Source organism: Gavialis gangeticus, unplaced genomic scaffold (genome assembly GCF_001723915.1).
Source record: "Gavialis gangeticus isolate Ggan-Ray unplaced genomic scaffold, GavGan_comp1, whole genome shotgun sequence".
In the NCBI taxonomy this organism is placed as follows: Eukaryota; Metazoa; Chordata; order Crocodylia; family Gavialidae; genus Gavialis; species Gavialis gangeticus.
The window spans coordinates 109,831,102-109,848,679 of NW_017729022.1; the positions used below are offsets into that span (position 1 = coordinate 109,831,102).

Here is a 17,578-nt window from a genome sequence, read left to right on the forward strand (position 1 = left end):
TATAGGTACCTGATTTTGAAAAGGCTTTTGTCCATAGCTTCTTTGACTTGTAGGAATTACTGCCATCATGATAAATGTATATACATCCATAATTTGGATTGTGAAAATCTTTACTTGCTATTAAAGTGCAGCTATTTCTGGGGTGAAACATGACAGATGTTAGACCTTTCACAGAAGTTCTGCACAGCAGTTTCAAGTGGGAAATGAAATATATCATATCCAAATGAAACTGCAGGAAAGATTTGGATAGGTGAGATGTAATTACTGAAGTTGAAATATGTCCAGGACACTGGGGCTGACTTTCTTGGTTTTGCAAATTTGAATTAAACAACTTTAATTTTAAACACCTGATGGTATTGCTCCTAGCCAGAGCAACTGGAAGATTGCTGAGGGGAAAAAAATGAGGCAGTATTTCCTAAGCAAAAACATATCCAGGGAAAGAAAAATGGACTTTGTATGCACTTCAGTGGGGAAAATATGAAATACTGCTGGAGAAGCAAAGTTACTTTTTCTGGACTGTACCTCAGCTGAGATTAAACGACTCCAAAAGCAATGCTAATACTTTAAGTGATGAACTACAGAAGTGGAATTATACAGGGGGAAAAATGCACGGAATCCGAATTGGAGGAGAGTAGGGGGGGTGGAAAACAGGGTGGATAAAAAACTCATTCTCATTTGCTTTTATAAACACATGTATAAACCAGTTTTTATTTATGATATTGCAGATATCCACAGTTACTCAATGGGTTCAGACCACCAACTCTCTTACACTGAAATTCACTGAATCTACAACAATTCAAGCAAAGCAAAATTAATACCTGAATGAAAGCACCGTGTATAAGACATCCTCTAAATTTCAGGATGACCTTTGTTGGCCTTAGTGTTACCCATTAGGCTTGCCATTGGAAGGGAGCAAATTCACTTTTCACACAGTAGTTCACAAGCTTTGGAATAAATAAGAGTGCAGACACATGACAAGCATACTCTGTAGTAATTAAACCTGGATTCAACTCTGCAGATAATTTACTCTGTGGTAAAGAGCAGCACTATGTTTAGCTCTAAAACTGCCTGCCTAAATTTGGCTCTGCTACAGTGCTTGGTCAGTGCGTGGCAATGCAGGCAATTTGAATTGAGTAGATGGCTACTCTAAGGTGAAGTTAACAATGGTAGTGGGTACACAACATGTATACCAGAGTAACTTTCTCCAGAGAAAATTTGCTTCTGATTTCTTTGGAAGTAACTTTGTACTAGAGAAAAGCATTTCTTTCAGGAAAACTGCTGTTATATCATGTGTATGTTCCACTTTTCCTCCAGAGGACTTTTGTTAATACTCTGGACTAACATGTTGTGTGGCCACATCCTAATTCTTGATCCTGCCTCAGGGAAGGGAGTTGGAGAAGATCCCTTGAGGTCCCTTTGATCTCTGTGTTTCTAGTCCCTCCCCCTCCCCCCCATTAAAGAAATAATCCTAAAGGTAACAGTGGAGCATAGCCACCTATTTTAATTCATCTGCAGGTTCTCCAGATAAACAACACAATCCAACAGAAGGGCGCACATGCTAGTTTGCAAAGGAGTAGTTTTAAGCAGCAGAAGGAAGTTATATTTTTATTATCCTAAAAATAACTGGAAGCTCAGAATATTATTTTCTTGGTTTCCTTGTGGCACAATTTCTCCAGTTGTTGCCAAAGGAATTAAATTCAGATCTACTATACCTGAGAAAGTGTTTCCATGTTTGTATAATACATAAACAATTGCAAAGGCTGATCTTGGACTTGCTGTGTTCCACCCTTGTCTAATAGGATGTTGCACATAGAACACATCTTTATCTTCAGTGGAAAAGCCTTAGAGGCATATGCTTCCCTAAATATGTATGTTGGGAATCCTATTAGTACTAATGGGAGTTGACTTGCAGATGGAGAGAAGCAAATAGCTCTGAGTCACGAGTGCAGTTTATATAAGGCATGTTTACATGTGATGCTACGTCACCGTAGCAATGCGCTGTGGCGATGTAACATCTGTGGCAAAACCTGTGATGATGCAGCTACTTTGCCATAGTGACACGCTTCCCTGTTATAGCATATTGCTTTTGCAACGTAGTGCCCAAAAATAACTGTATGCAGCACCAGCTGCTACTGCACCGTCTTTTAGTACTAAATGATGGCTCAGGAACAATGGCGCCATAGTGGCAGGTGTATACGTGCCCATATAATAGGGGGCTCAGATGGGGTTGGCTACATGTTTATTAATATGCTGAGGTTAAAACAGGTATACAGTATGAATTCCTGATGCAGTTTATCCTCTGCTGTGTAATCAGAAGTACATTTAAGACAGCTGCATAAGACCTTGAAACAGTGCTGCTACCATGTCTTTTAATGCCCAGATTAGTTTCTGATCACAGTACCTTGCTTCTCATTGCAAATGTGCTGCTTGGGTGTCTGATCCATGGCCCCATACTCATGTGGTTAATCAAAGTCAATGGTCAGCAAATAAAGCTGGAATACAGTATTATTAGACTGAGTACACCTGAGCATATTATTAGACTGAGTACACCTGAGCACTGTATATATAAATGGAATGTATACCAAAGCTGTAGTATTCTGCTTTTTTCAAGCAGATTGCCTCCTTCTCCATAAACGTTAAGACTAGGTTTTAGACCTACTGAATTATTTCTATTGCTACAGAGGAAAATACCCCTTTAAGGAAAAATCTAAAACATGTTTTAATTGGAAAACATGGTTTATAGGAGATATGGGAAGAAAAATATTTATTCCCTATTTCTTTTTTGAAATACTTCTCTGTCAGAAAGTTGAATAATGAATAATAGCAGATATCTGATCATTCTCTCCTCCCTGTGCCTGGCAGACCTCAGCAACCATTCAGAGTATTTCAGCAAAGCTTCTGACCATAGCAGGGAGCATTGTACTGGAAACAAGCCCTATGTCTTCCTCCATGTGAGCTAAATGCGCCAAATCTGTAAGGCAGGTACTGTCTAGTGTACCTCCTGAGTGTGCTTAGAGCCACTGTCAGTCCTGGATATATTTATTGGCACATAGTGTTGTTCTAATGGAGAAAACACAACCTTTTTCAATATTTGGTGCTCACAGAGTGGGAGCAGGAGAGTGGGTGTATTTTCAGGGTGATAGGCCCTAGCAAGGACAAGCGTTGGATTTTCATAGCACTAGGGCTAACAGCTGTTGTGCTGCCATTACAGAAACCATTTTTCTTCTCCTGTTACAACTTGTCTATGGAAAGAGGAGGAGTTTGATGTCCGTAGTAACTAGCTGCATTACATCAACTTCTGTAATGGAAATAACTAGTGCAATATACTTCTAGTGCAGCATCATAGTTAGCAGATATGTCAGAATACAGCCCATTAAAACTTCTCACCTGTGGTCTCACCCCTATTAAGTTGTGAACATTGAGAAATTCTGTATTAGAGCAGGTAACAACTAAGGATCAAACACCAATGCCAAGTAGTTCACCAATCATGTAAACAATTGCTTATAAAATTCTCAGATTTTGTAAGGCCTTGCTTCAGCAAAAGTGCTTAAACACGTTTAACTTTATGCATGTGGTTATGTGCTTAGCTGGATCAGAATCTGAGTTAATACCTGGTCTTTTGCTATTTTCTGGGACCACAGTGTGAACAGCATACAATCTCCAACAAGTTATCATCATTTTCTCATGCAGAAAGCGGTAGCACTTTCCTCCTGTAAAAAAACTAAGTAACATTATGGTAACCTTGAAAATGACAGAGTTAAGAAGCTCTTTTTCAGAGTGCATGTCATACCAGTCAAAAAATAAGGCTGCTTTAACACACCACAGTGAAACAAAAAGGCGCACAGAGTGTCATTGGTCTGATTTTTACAAACACGCAAACACACATACATGATTGTGCAATCATTTTTTTCTTGAATTAAAGTCACACACTTGAAAATAATTGGTCTGTTTTAGTCACCAGCAACAGTATGAAAAACCCCTTCACTCTGCATGTCAGCACACCAGTTTTGAGTACAGCTATACAAGGATGTCACCCCAAGGTTAGCTAGGGTAAAAATTTACAGTGCCTCACCCAGTAACTTACCTTGTGGTAACTTGTTTGTGTAGCCACCCTGTCTCTTACAACAGGATCTCTCCATTCACAAACACGTGTGCTGAATTAGTTATTCACAATTCTTGTCACATTCTAGGTCTAATCTAGTTTCCAGTGAGCAAAACTCCCAAAGATTTCAGTAGGAGCAGGATTTCTGTCCATCATTCCCAACTAAGTCACTGATTGAGAAGAGAAGGCATTTTTCTTGGGTCTTACTTGTCTAGAGCTGAAAATGTAGACTCTCATCCTGCAACATGCATTGCATATAGGAATGGGCTTAAATCACTACATTTTATCCTTGGGAGGAGATATATTTTGGTAGCTTTAGTGAACTATTATTTAGGCCTAAGCATTAGTACTTTTAAGGGAAAAAACTACATTATTTTGTCTTGGTGTTGCATGTAATATCAGTGTGTACTTGCATATATCTCTTTCCCTGTCTATTGCCTGCACATATATGTATATGCACATATAAATCTGCTGTATGTGAGAAGCCATGGTTGATTTTGATGTAGCTCTCAGCCATGGTGTAAATGTCTAGAATGCCCACTCTGCAGAGGTCTTTCCAAACTTATTCATTAAACCCTGAAGCCTACGTGTGTCCTCAGGCACCAGGATAATTTTGAGTGTCTATTTTATAGGTTTCTTTTTACATGTTATACACTGACTACTATGTGCTGTAAAATTTCAATTTACCCAAACTGGTTGAGGGGGCAGGAAGAGAAGGGACTGGAGAAGGGTAATAGAAAGTAGGACATATAAAAGTTTGTGTATGGTACATAAAAATCTTAGAAGAAATAATCCATGCAATGCCAAGAGAGACTGATGATCCAGTGCTATTAATGGCCATTAATTTTTTTGGTGAAAAAACGATATTAATGGAATCATAGTTTGGGTACTAGCAAGAAAACACCAGCCTAGAATGTCATCTTATTGGCTGTAGGCATTACAAAACACTGTAGACAATAGGCAAATCCTGCCTTGGTTTTCACCGAAGCAAACTGATTGACCTCAGTGGAACTGCAGAAGTGAAAATGAAGACTGAATTGGGCCCAGGAATGACTTGTAAACAAGGGTCCCCAATTCTATGGGTGCAAGTGTGCATGCATACCTGTGTAGATGGACAGGCAGCACCAAATTCTCCTTAAAGTAACTGTAGCTGCCTCTTTTTACCCCTGCAGGGAATTTACACACACAAGCTTTGAAATAAGTCCGTGAAAAATTGCTCTAACCAAGCTGTAGGTGCAATTTGGCATCTAAAAAATCACAGGCTGAACCGGGAAATCTGAAAAATCAGGCCCGTACAGTTTAGGTGGTGAAGATTATTAAGTGGATAAACCACTAAAACCAGGGGAGAGGCTGCAGATTAAGGGTGTGTACAGAAGTTGCTTTTTTCACCAATTAAAGCGCTTTATTGCTGTGACTTAACAGAAGTGCATGGCTTTACAGCATTTAAAAATGGGTACAGGGCTTTAAATTAACCCTTATTAAATGAGGTTTTAAATTTGAAGTGCTGTATTTTACAGCATGTTAGCAACTTACAGCACTTAAAATAACTTCTGTATAGTGGTCAAATTTCTAACCAGTGGAGAAGCCCCAGGAAGTTGTGGAGCACCCCCTGCCTCCTAGCCTGGAAAGTGCAGGAGGCTCAGAGGCCTCCCTTCCCCACAAACCAAACACTGCACTTCTGTCGTGTTAAAGAGTGCTATAACTTTATAGCACTATAAAATGTGCTCCAAATTACAGCCCTGTAAAATGTGCATAGAGCACTTCTGTACATACCCTAAACACATAACTATAAAAAAAGAATTAAACATGGTCCCAATTCCATGTTGAGATGTCCAAATACAGTGTTACATGTGCACAGTTTAACTTTAGGTTCCCTGCTGTCCCATGCACAGAAGGCTGCTACTATTAGCCAGTTCCCAAGTTCGCTTACCAAAACACTGAAGATTAACCACTCTTAGTTAAAAGGGATTCCAGTTCATTTGGTCTGACATCATCCTGATGCTGTTTTTGTTGTGCTTGTAAGGCTTGCCATTGCTGCTTCCATGAATGTCTCTCTCTCCGATGCCCTAAGTGTTCATAGCTTGCACGCACAATTTCTGACTGTCAAATATATTTGCCAGCTCTTTCAAACATCTCTGGTGCAGATTAACCCTGCGTTCCCTTTCAGAAAGCCACATTTTCTGAAGCAGCTTTTGTGTTAGTTTTGACTCGCTTCTTCGCTGAGTAGTAATCTGTAGAAGAACCAACAAGCAAACAGAATTAGAAACTCTAGGATTAACAAGTGGTGTTTGCAAGACTCTCTCTAGTCTCCCTGCTTTTCTAGTAGAGTCATTTAGGCTTTTCTTTTAAGATCCGTGAGGGAACAGAACTAATACCTTTAGCATGTTCCATATAAAGCTGTGGAATACCAAGCAAAACAAAGGAAATGGGCTGGCATTTGTCCAGCACAGATCAAAGGACTTTGGATCCTCTTATGCAAGCTGAGCAATGTGACATTTTACTCCCTGACTTCTCAGTTTTGTGGTGTTTTCTGGTCAGAAATAGATGTTTTTCAGTACTCTTTTATCCTCCTTAAAAACAGACCCTCGGTGTAGAATAACATTAGAAAAATTATAGTTATGCTTGACTTTATTAGTCATGTTCTACTTTTGATGTTAAACTCTAGAAACAAAGACTGCGACCTTGCAATAACACTGAGTATATAGTCATTCTGCACTGAAGAAAGGAGTAAGCACAGTAGTTATGAGGAAAACACTTTGTATTTTTCGTATGCAACAATGTGATTGCCCATGCAAAATTCAGATCAGTCTCAGCTCTGAAATCATGGCCAGCCTTTCATAATTAGTGGAAACATTAAACAGTGATATTTTTCCCCTGACAGAAAAACAGACAGGGCAGAATTAGCTAAAATGAAACCTAAATGTTTACTTACAGTTAGAGGTCCGGGATTCTTAGCTGATGTAAACAACTTCATTGACTTTAAGTCCAGTTAAACCAGCTGAGAATGTGGCCCTTGTGATGCTTCCCATATAAGTAAACTGGCAATGTATATAGCAAATATCCATGGAGACCTAATAGCTTATGTCTTGTATTCATTTCAACAGGGAATAATGTTGGCAGGGTTATTGGAATACTATAGGATTTCACAGCCAAAGTTCTGCAAAGAGTATTCTTTAGCCAGTTTCATTAAGAGTGCAGTTTCATTAAGAGTGCACTATGCCGAGACACCTAGGGTTAGCTTAGGGACTGGGATAGGCATATCAGCATGGTGTTCCGGCCTAGTCTAATTAGCTAAGAGTACATCAGTCCTAGCAGAGTGCTCTACTGTTGCTATACCATACTATGGCTTAAACAAACCTTTCATCTGAAGTAGTCCTGATTATCCTGGGTTTTAACCAGCATCAAAACACCAGGGGCAGCCATTTACACCCATACCCTTTCCTGGCTGCATTTCTGCTCCTCTGCCAGTAGATAGCGAGTGAGAGTACACAGCCTGACAGGCTTGTCCGTATAGTGACTGGTAATTAAGGTGAATGACACACTATTAACTTAAAGATGTACACAGCATTGTAGGAGGGAGGAAGTGATGGCACATTTTATCTCGCATACTGCACAGGCATTTAAAAGGGGACAATGGATTCCTAGAATTCTCTCCTCCTGGGAGAAATGCAGCAACTGTTTATACCCTATATTAGTAGCTATATTGCTTCCGGTACCTGTCCTTTTAGTTCTATGGCTAAAAAGGGTACAAAAACCTTAGAGGTCTTCCAGGAGAACGGTGTGACATTACAAGGCCCAAATATATTGGGCTGAGTCAAGTCCTGGGGGTCTTGAAAACAAAGAAGTGTGTAAAAGGCCAGCATGAGAAGGTGGTGGCTGGTGCTGCATATAAAATCTCTTAGTTTCTTTTCGTCCATTTACCTCTGGCCTATGAAGCCCAATCAGAAGGCAGGGTGAATATGCACCTTTACGCTAGGTATCAGACATTCAAAAAGCCCAAGCAGGAATCCATCTAAATTAGGTGGCTTTTTGTAAGCAGTGTAGTTTAGATCATTAGCGAACAGAACACACATTTGCCCTTTGGTGCGGGGGAGGAGGTTGGGGAGGAAATCTTAGACGAGGTTCCACCATTTTAAACTGGTCTATGTGTGCTGAACTTCTTTTCTGTTATGGGTATACACCAGTTTCGTGTGCCAAACTTCTGTTGGGTTATGGGTATAGACAGGTTTCCAATCACTTATACCAGTAAAAGAGTAATGTCTGTACCTAACCTTATAGACTCTCTCTCTCTCTCATATATATATATGAGACAGGGAACAAGCTTTGTGAACTCAAGTTCACTTCATCAGATGCTGTGAAAGGGCATGCAGAAAGCAGGGTGTAAGAAGGAGAGAGAAATCAGAATACAAAGGACGAGGGAGCTCACAAAAGACTGTTTGGTTTAGTTTCTGGCAAAGTTTAGCTAAAACCTAGCTATATCTGGAACTTCCAACTCTGCATTACTTGCATGGAAACAGAACAGAGGCTGAACCAGTTGCAAGAAGAAAACAGTAGTGATGGGAAGAGAGAGAGCAAAATGGTGTCTGTAAAATGACCTGGTAATACAGCAAAAATCCTGCATTTTTATTGGTTAGCTCTTCCTGCCTAAGGATACAAATATAGTTGAAAAGCCTCAGCTCCTCCCACTTTGGTGGCTCCAATATCTACCGAACCCATGGTTGGTTTTTAATATGGTGATGTTTATTTAACAGACCACAAGCTGTCTTTGAAAGTTTAAATTAAATACACATTGCGGGACCTTCAATGCAAAATGCTGCAGAGCTCTCCTTGACTTAATGTGATTACAGACTGATCTGAGAAATAATCCTAAACTAACCTCCATCTCTAGAATGATAAAAGGTTGGGGTATGGCACAGAATCATTTTTTGAGTGTCATCCCACCCGATAGATAAATCCTGTCTAATTCCATATGCAGCAGAGCCCCGTTCTTCCCAGTTGGAGAGAAATGTTTATACTGTTGAATTGGTAATAGGAAAACTAAGTGTGTGTGTAATTGAGTGAAAGATAGATGGAAAGATCTTAAAGCTCTGCCAGAAAAAGAAGAATGCACATGTTTGCTGTGATCAGGTTTGTTATATCCAGAATCATTGGAGAAGGAATCGATTCAGCAATATGCTTTCTCTTTTAAAAGCAAATGTGGAAAATTGTTAAATTATGCAGATTGGTGTGCTGGCTTCCAGATCTCCTGTTAAATGGTTCTTTACTGGGCAAAAGAACTGTCCCTTGGACATCTGCATAATTTAGTACCAAATGCCCAGTCAGTAGCATAACAAGGGCACCCCAGGCACTGACAATAAGAGGACACCAGAATCTCCCCCAGGAATCTTTGTCACAGCAGGGGCAGCCCTGCACTGCCCCTGCCTGATCATAGGAACCAAGTAGTATAACTAGTGGGCAAGGGCAAGTGGAATGGTGCTCCCCCTCTCCTCCTTCCCTCTAGGAGCCTTTGTCAGAGTATGCATAGCCTAATATGTAATGTAGGGGAAGAAGCAAATGTGGCACCACTGTCAGCTCTGGGGGAGCCCAGTTACGGAGCTGCTGCTGCTGGGGTGGACTGATGCTGCTGCAGCAGTGGCAGTAGCAGCAGTTGCTTAGGAAGGCAAGTCTTGCCTTGCCTTGCCTTGACCTACTTGCTACCCCATCTGGCCTACAGTGGTTGTACCTGCTCACCACCCTGGGTGCTCAATGAGCTTGCTACACCTCTGTGTCCAGCAAGAGATTTGCAGTTGAATAGTGACTCCCACATGCCACTAAGCTCAAAGGCAAATTCCACTTAAATTTTACTGTTAATTGGTTAAGGTCTGAAAAGCCCAATGGACATCAAAAGTGCATTTATTATGTACCATTGCCCCATCCTCTGGTATCGGATGGTTCTCTTTCCACTAATCTGTAACCTACCCGTGAATACCTTTAGTGATGATGATGACTCCATCACCTCTCCTGGCAAGCTACTGCATTGCCTGATTAACTTTTGTATTCAAAAACATGTCCAAAATCTTCGTTTTTTTTGACAGATTTAAGCTGGTACTTAGTGTTCTCTGCCTCAGGCAGGCTAGAAAATATCTTGGTGACAAACTGTGACAAGCCCAGTAAGGACAAGTAAAGTATCATCATTTAAGGAGCAGATTTTCAAAAGAGCTCAGTTCCCTCTAAGCTCAGCTCCTCACCAACATGAGGAGTCTGATTTTCAGAAGAGTTTAGTGCAGAGTTCGGAGCACTTCTGAACATGTGACAATAAGCATCAGAATAGGAGCCCCTTTGAAAAAAATGTATATGGGAGCTGAACTCCTTTGAGTATCTAGCACCACGTATCAGTGTTGATTACCTGAAAAAGTGGCCCTTTCTGCCATCTGGCCAAATTTCAGACTGATCTGTCTCTTAAAAAAATCTCTGGATGCTTTTGCTGAAGATCATATACAAAATAATTCTCATATCTACAATGGCTTCTTCCTTCCGGTTCCTGCCCTACCCTCTTCTGATTCTGCTGTTTCTCATACTACATTTTTTGGGTCCTCATACTACATTTTTGGGAAGACAGCACCTGATTAACTGTGGGCAGCTTTAAAAATAAAATAAAATAAAATAAAATAAAATAAAAAGAATAAAGGGAAGTGGATACATGCTTGTGGTGAGACCCAAGTTCCCCTTTAAGGTGAGATCAGCTACCATATTTTCTCACATACTGTATGCCTTTGTATATAGCATGTCTTTTTTAAGGGCAGCATGAAGAAAAAAACAACTTCCTTTGGTAACTGAGTAGCAGCTGCTAGGGAGTCAAGCCTACTGCCAGCCTCACGTGCCGGATGGGGTCCATGGACAAACCCAGTACCTTGGGGCCAGGCCATGTGCTGGGTCTGACCTGGTGCACAAGGGCCATGTGTTGGGTCTGGGGCTGCATGCCACGTATAGCTGTGGAGCAATCCTACATGGGTGGCTGAATTGGTGTGCAGAGCCATGCTGTCTGGCTGGGGGGCTCCCTGTGGGTCCAGAAATTTGGCAGTGGGGAAGTACTGGTAGTGTTAACGAGTGTGGCTTGAAGAGCACTCTGGGACTGCTGCCACTGCTCCCTTACCACCAAATTTCTGGACTCATAGGGAGCCCTATTTCTCACATATAATGCATATCCCAAGTTCTGCCAGCTGGTTTTGGGGGAAAGGTGCAGGTTATATTCAAGAAAACACAGTGTTTTTCTTAGCATTCCTCCCCCTAAACTGCCTAAACTGCTTTCCCATCCCCACAACATTTTAAAGAGTAACCAGTCATTATTTGCCTTGGATTGACTTTCAGAAGTCCTGAACAAAAAGAAATCCCAAAGAAATCTATGGCAGCTGCAGGTGCTCAGCACTTTCTAAATATAAAGCCACTAGTATCTCATGTACACTGAACATTTTAAGGCCGCTACTTCTTGGAATCATTTGTGCCATCTAATTTATCCGAAGAGTTGCCTGTGTGAAATCAGGACTGGTGAGAGGCCTATCAGAAGCTAATTTCTGCAAAGCCCTGTCTCTGGTTTTTCTGGAGTAAGCAACAAACAGCAAAAATCTCATGCACCTGTGACGGAAGCCTGTCTTTGTTTCCTCACTTCTTGGCTCTTGCCTACAATTTTCTTGGGAGCTTTGGATTTCTCAGTCAGTGTCACCTTGGCAAACTGGTGAGCCCTGGCTTCCTTGCCCATGGGCTGGTTCAAGAGCTGCAAGGGCTTGCGAGCCTCTCCTACCACACAGCTGTGGTAAAAGGCTGGGACCTCATGGCCCTGTAGCTCTTCCCATTGCAGAAGCCCCTCAGCTGGTATTTCTCGTAGGAAGTCAAAGTTCCACTTCTGCTTGGCTCCCTCTACACTGCTGTGCAGTAGCTGCTGGAAGTCCTTCTGCAGCTGCTCGTGGTCCACAGGACCAAAGAGGTTCCTTCGCACATGGTTTGTCTTCACTGGTCTCCGCACCATGTTTTCACCCTTCTGCTGCTCTCCAGTGAGCTTAAAGATCAGCAATTCCCTGCCAATGACACACCATGAAACATACTCAATTTAACAAGCGTCATATATTCTTGGTAGGGATAGAGGGGTAGCTAAAGGCACAGATAGAAGTGACAATTTTTGCTGAATCTGGTCCCTGAAAGTGTTCTACAGCCAGGACCTAATGCAAATGCACAGTTGCAGAGCACTTTAAAAGGGCCAGATTCCATGACAATCTAAACCCTCATATTACATGAGGGTTCAGATGAAAGCACTTCAAAGTGCAGTGCCTCCATTAACTTGTCTGCATGTGCCAGGAGCAGGACTGGGCTGATGCATCCCAGCCCTGTTCCTGGCACTATGTTCAGAATGGAAAGGGGGAGAAGAGGGTGGAGGGAGCTCGTTTTGGAGGTTGCCAGCCCACCTTGGGGGGGGGGCTCCAATCTATCCCCCACTCCAGCTCAGGCTAGGGAAACCCCAAAACGGACCTCCCTCTCTTCTTCGACTCCCCATCCTCCTAACAACAGCTAACGTCTCTTGGGTTGGGAGGATCTGCCTAACCTATGGCACTTTCTGTGAAGTGCCATGAGTTAGAATGGGAAGCTGCACTTCTGTCTGCGCTTTAAATGGTTGGATATTTCCGAGTCTCTTAAAGGAAATGTTTCAAAACTTCTCCAAGTCTCCATTCCTCATGGAGAACTGCCCTTGGGATGCAGCTGGAGGCTGATATCTTACTTGCTATGAGATGTGTGGGGGGAAGGAAAGGGAGTCCTTCCTCTCTCTTTTGTGTGTGGTTTACTATACAATGAGTGAAAGATGTAGGATCATTTTTCTTGGAGTCCCAGGGGAACTGACTTTAAGTTCTTTGGGGTCAAGAGTGTTTGGTTATGCAGTGTCTCCTACAATGGGCTCTTAGTCCAGGACTGGGACTCATGGATTTTAACACAATATACCGTAAATAACAACAGGGTGGCCAAAAAGATATGGGGACAAGTGAGGCGACACAGGAGACAATGTGTGTTAAATATTCCAGTATGAAGGGAAGGGATTGAAAGAAATCTCAGGGCGGAAAAAGTGAAAAAAAATGGTAGTATAAGAGTGATGTAGCTGTGGTGGTCCAGAAATTATATGAGGGGCAAGGATTTCTTAGGGTGATACCTTTTACTGGACCATCTGCATTGTTGGGTTAGTTAGACAAGCTTTCAAATGCAAAGCATTCATGCCATCTGATCAGAACAGACAAGGAATTTCTTGCATTTGAAAGCTTGTCTAACTCTGTCCTAACCACACAGTTGGTTCAATAAAATATATCAACCTAAGAAATCCTTGCCTCTTGGAAGAAAATATAAAAGCCAGGATACAGCGGAGATGGTATCTCTCCCTTGGCTACTATTCCTATTTACATTCATTATTTAAGTTGGAACCTGAACCATGCAGAAATGTAACCACCTCCCTGTAATTTTATTCTACCTTCTGAAACAAAATGTGTGTGTGGTATGGGTGAAATTCCCACCCATAGACAAAAATAAAAGCAAGCCTATGTATTTGATCCTGTCAGGGCAAATCCTGCCCCAACACCACTTGGGATTAAAAGCTTCCTATAAAAGAGAATATTCTGAGAGGAAAAGGAGGGACATGGTTTGGAGATTGCTCAGGACTCTGTCTTCTCTGTTTTAGGGTACCCCAGTGGCTACAGCATTTCCTTGGGTGGTTGGAAGCCTCAGGTTGAAATCCCTATTCTACAAGGAGCTCCTTAGCTCTAGTTCTGGGACTGCAGTGACTCTATCATGACTGATCAAGTCACTTAACCTCTCTTAGCCTTTCTTCCTTACTCTGTATCTGCAGAAAGGCTAAGAGAGGTTAAATGACTTGATCAAAGCCATGCACAGAGTCAGTGCAATGCCAGAAATGGAGCTAAGGAACTCCTGGTAGAATAGGGATTTCAACCTGAGGCTCCAACCTCCCAGGGAAGTGCTGTAGCAGCTGGGGTACCCCAAAACAAAGCTGACCATTGGTGATGGATGTTTTGCTTGGGTCGCATCTAGCTTAAGTGTGCTCTGAGTATACCTACAGAAACAGACCCCTGTGATTAGACAGGCAGGACAATGCTGAAACTGAGAATCTAGCGTTGCAGCTAGGGATCTGAGCAGCTCTTAGATATGGAGCAGTATCAATGCTTAGGTGACTTTGCACATACCCTTTCTTCTGCTGGGAGTGTCTCTATCACTCAGAACTATGCCAGGCTGTGTCATACTGAGACATGCTACCTCTGTTCCATCTACACTAGCTCCCATATTGGAAGTAGCATCACCAGCACAGTGTCTCAGTACAAGGCTGCCAAATGCCACAGTAGAGTGGCGTGGACATCTTCTAAGGCACTGAGGGAATTTTGCAACTTTAGGGTTAGGCAGCAAATGAGTGATAGTGCTTACGCTACCAGTTATGCAGGTTGTGAATTTTCATTTCTAACTAGGAGAACTTTTGCAGTCTCGGCTCTTTCCTATGCCTGATGAAGGGTGTGTGTGCCCCAAAGCTTGCAGATAAATGCAGTAGTTTGTTCGCAAATATCTAGTTGGTTTAATAAAAGATATCACCTCTTCCATGAGTTTTGATCCCCTAAGCTATCAGTAGCACCTAAATGATAGATTTTGGTGCCCAAATCCTTTTGTGGCTCTAACCCATAACTCTCAGTGCCTCCAAGGGGAGGCAGCTGCAAATACAGCAATAGAAATAAACCTCTGGGTGGTGTCCAAGAGCTCAGAAGGAAACTGCTCTTCCTGCAATCATGTACCACCTTGCCCTGAACTGCTAGGATATTCAGCAGTATCGGTTGTCACTATAGCTAATAACAGCCACACTGCTGCTATGTTGCTTTTTCATCTGATGCCAAACCTCCAGTGGTTTAAGTTAAGTTCACACAAAGGTAATCCATCACATTTGGGAAAGGAGAGGCAAGGCATTGGAGGAAACAATCTTTTGTTTTAGCAGCTTTTCTCAGATGAATGGTGAACACTTCTTTGATACAACTGCACCAAGATAAAATAAAAAACAAACAAACCCTGATGTTTCTCAAACATTTGGGGCTTTGTGATAGTGTTATTTTTGAATATCTTAAGTAACATTTACTAGACAAGAAACTGCCTTGCTTACATCTTACCTATCTTCTTTCTGACAGCAGTACTATTTTGTTTTTCAGGGGAAGGTATGGGAAACTTAAAATGAGCAGTTACACAATAGCATCTCGCCAGAGAACATTTTTCCTTCTCTTTGCCAAGTGTGTGTGTGTGTGTGTGTGTGTGTGTGGTAATTATAGAGGCTTTCATTATTGTGCATGGCTTGGGTAAAATCCTCACTATAAGGATTTCACTCCTTGCCCCCTTTTTTAGAATCCTGCTAAAATTCTTGATCCTAGGGGTGTATTGTGGCAATGAGATTGCAATATTAATTCTTCATTGTGTAACAGCCTAAACCTTACCTGCAAAAAATAAAATAACCTAAAATATTTTCTGTATGCAAAATGCTTAGAATTTGGAAATTTCTTGCGGTCTGTATGGTTCATTTCCTCCTTTTCTCTTGCATCCATTTTTTTTGAAGAGTTCTATCAACTCTGTGAGCCTGACCCTCTTAATTGGTATCTAGCAGTGGCATTTCTAACTCCCCTTAAGTTTATCTGACCTCTTAAACCTGTTCTAAAAGGAACACTGGGCACATCCACACATGCACCATTATAGTGCAGTATTTTAGGTTACTGTGCAGTAACCAAAAATTACTGTGCAGTATGGTCATGTGCCTACACGTGCTTGCTTGTACCGCACTGTAATGCCTGCATGTGTAGATGCTGGTGTAAAAGCTGCTACGGCTCAGTAATTTACTGCTCGGTAAATGCACATATAGACATGCCCACTAAGTTCTGTGATAAAGGAATCTTTTTGATTTTGCATTAAAAGTCAAAATTTTAAATGAATTTCAAAACAGATCAGGTCTAAAAATTAATAGATGATGGTGATGATGTGGCGACACTGGAGTACTGCATCCAGTTTTGGGCCCCTCACTTCAGGAGAGATGTAGATAAGCTTGAGTCCAGAGGAGAGCTACCTGCACAATCAAAGGTCAAGAGAGCAAGTCTTATGAGGAGAGGCTGAGGGACATGGGATTCTTCAGCCTGGAGAAGAGAAGGCTCAGGGGGGACTTGGTGGCAGCCTATAAGTATATAAGGGGGGTACACCAAGATATGGGAGAACAGCTGTTCACCAGGGCTCCTAAAGGGATAGCAAGGTCTAATGGCCACAAACTTCTGCAAGGCCGATTTAGACTGGACATAAGAAAAAATTTCTTTGCTGTCTGAGCATCCAGGATCTGGAACAGACTCCCCCCAGAGGTGGTGCAAGCACCTACTCTGGCCTCATTCAAGAAATGTTTGGATGCTTACCTTGCTGGGATCCTTTGATCCCAGCAGACTTCCTACCCATGGCAGGAGGCTGGATTCAATGATCTCGCAGGGTCCCTTCCGGCCCCTAATGTCTATGAATCTATGAATGATTTTGGCAAAATATCCCCCATGTTTTTAGGGGGATTTTACATTCTTTTCCTTGCTGGTACACACGAGCTCCCTCTGTATGACAAGGTGGGGGAGGGCATTCAAATTGCTAACCATGCAAATGGTTACTGCACAATAAGGTGTCTACACATGCTTGACTGTGTAGCAACTACTCAGGCATAAACATAAGTGACGCATAGGGGGGCACGGGCTCTCCCTAAAACTGGTCACCACCGCTGCCTGTGTCACTGCTTGCAGACGGTCACTGCTCGCCATCCTCCCCACCTCCTCACTGACACCGCTGTGACTGCCATGGGTGGTCCCCGCTTGGCCCACCCTCACCACCGTTACTGTGGCTGCCTGCAGGCGGTCCCTGCTCGCTGCTGCGGTGCACCTGCCGCAGACACCTGCCATTCCCCCCCAGCCTCAGGAGGCACACGTTGTTCATGGGTTTTAATTTGCTACCTGCGTCATAAATCACCATAGTTACTGCACAGTATGGCACAGGACTGTGTCATAGTGTAGGCACAGGACTGTGCTGCACAGACATTTTTGGTCACCGCACAATACCCGCCATTACTGCGCAGTAATGGGTTTTCAGATGTGCGATTGTCCCTGCCAGGTGCTTTGCAGGGTTTTATCCGTCCCTTGTTAAGGCCGCACTAAAGCTTCTGCCCCTGCTGCTAGAGCTGCCGGACTCCCGCGGTCTGCAAGCCCCTGGCTCGGAGTCGGGCCCTGGGCCGCGGAGGGGAAATCCCAGGGAAGAAAGAGCCTGGGGCGGACGGCAGGCGGGGGCGGCTGCCGGCGGGCCAGGGGCTCCTCACTGGGGAGGAGGTGGCTCGAGGCAGCCCCCCCCTTCAACCGCCGGCGCCGCGCGCCACTTCTCCCGGGCACTAGCGGGTTCCTGCGCGGGCAGCGGCGGCGGCTC

The 17,578-nt window shown here is 42.9% G+C and overlaps 1 protein-coding gene and 1 long non-coding RNA gene across 2 annotated transcripts in view; both read right to left on the reverse strand.

Annotated features, from left to right (window-relative positions):
- Positions 1 to 3,172: 3,172 nt before the first annotated feature.
- On the reverse strand, positions 3,173 to 5,475 carry LOC109296541. The gene is made up of 2 exons (XR_002096981.1): positions 4,472 to 5,475; positions 3,173 to 4,415 (listed from the first exon to the last, which is right to left on the reverse strand). It is a non-coding gene; the product is annotated as an uncharacterized LOC109296541 (long non-coding RNA).
- Positions 5,476 to 6,056: 581 nt separating this feature from the next.
- The window catches only part of LOC109296542 (cyclin-dependent kinase inhibitor 1-like), a 17,217-nt gene continuing 5,695 nt past the window's right edge, over positions 6,057 to 17,578 (reverse strand). The window contains exons 2-3 of the mRNA XM_019515974.1: positions 11,714 to 12,153; positions 6,057 to 6,333 (exon numbers count right to left, since the gene is read on the reverse strand). Of these exons, the coding sequence (XP_019371519.1) occupies positions 6,266 to 6,333; positions 11,714 to 12,153 (508 nt within the window). The 3' untranslated portion in view covers positions 6,057 to 6,265. The remainder of the gene's footprint in view (positions 6,334 to 11,713; positions 12,154 to 17,578) is intronic.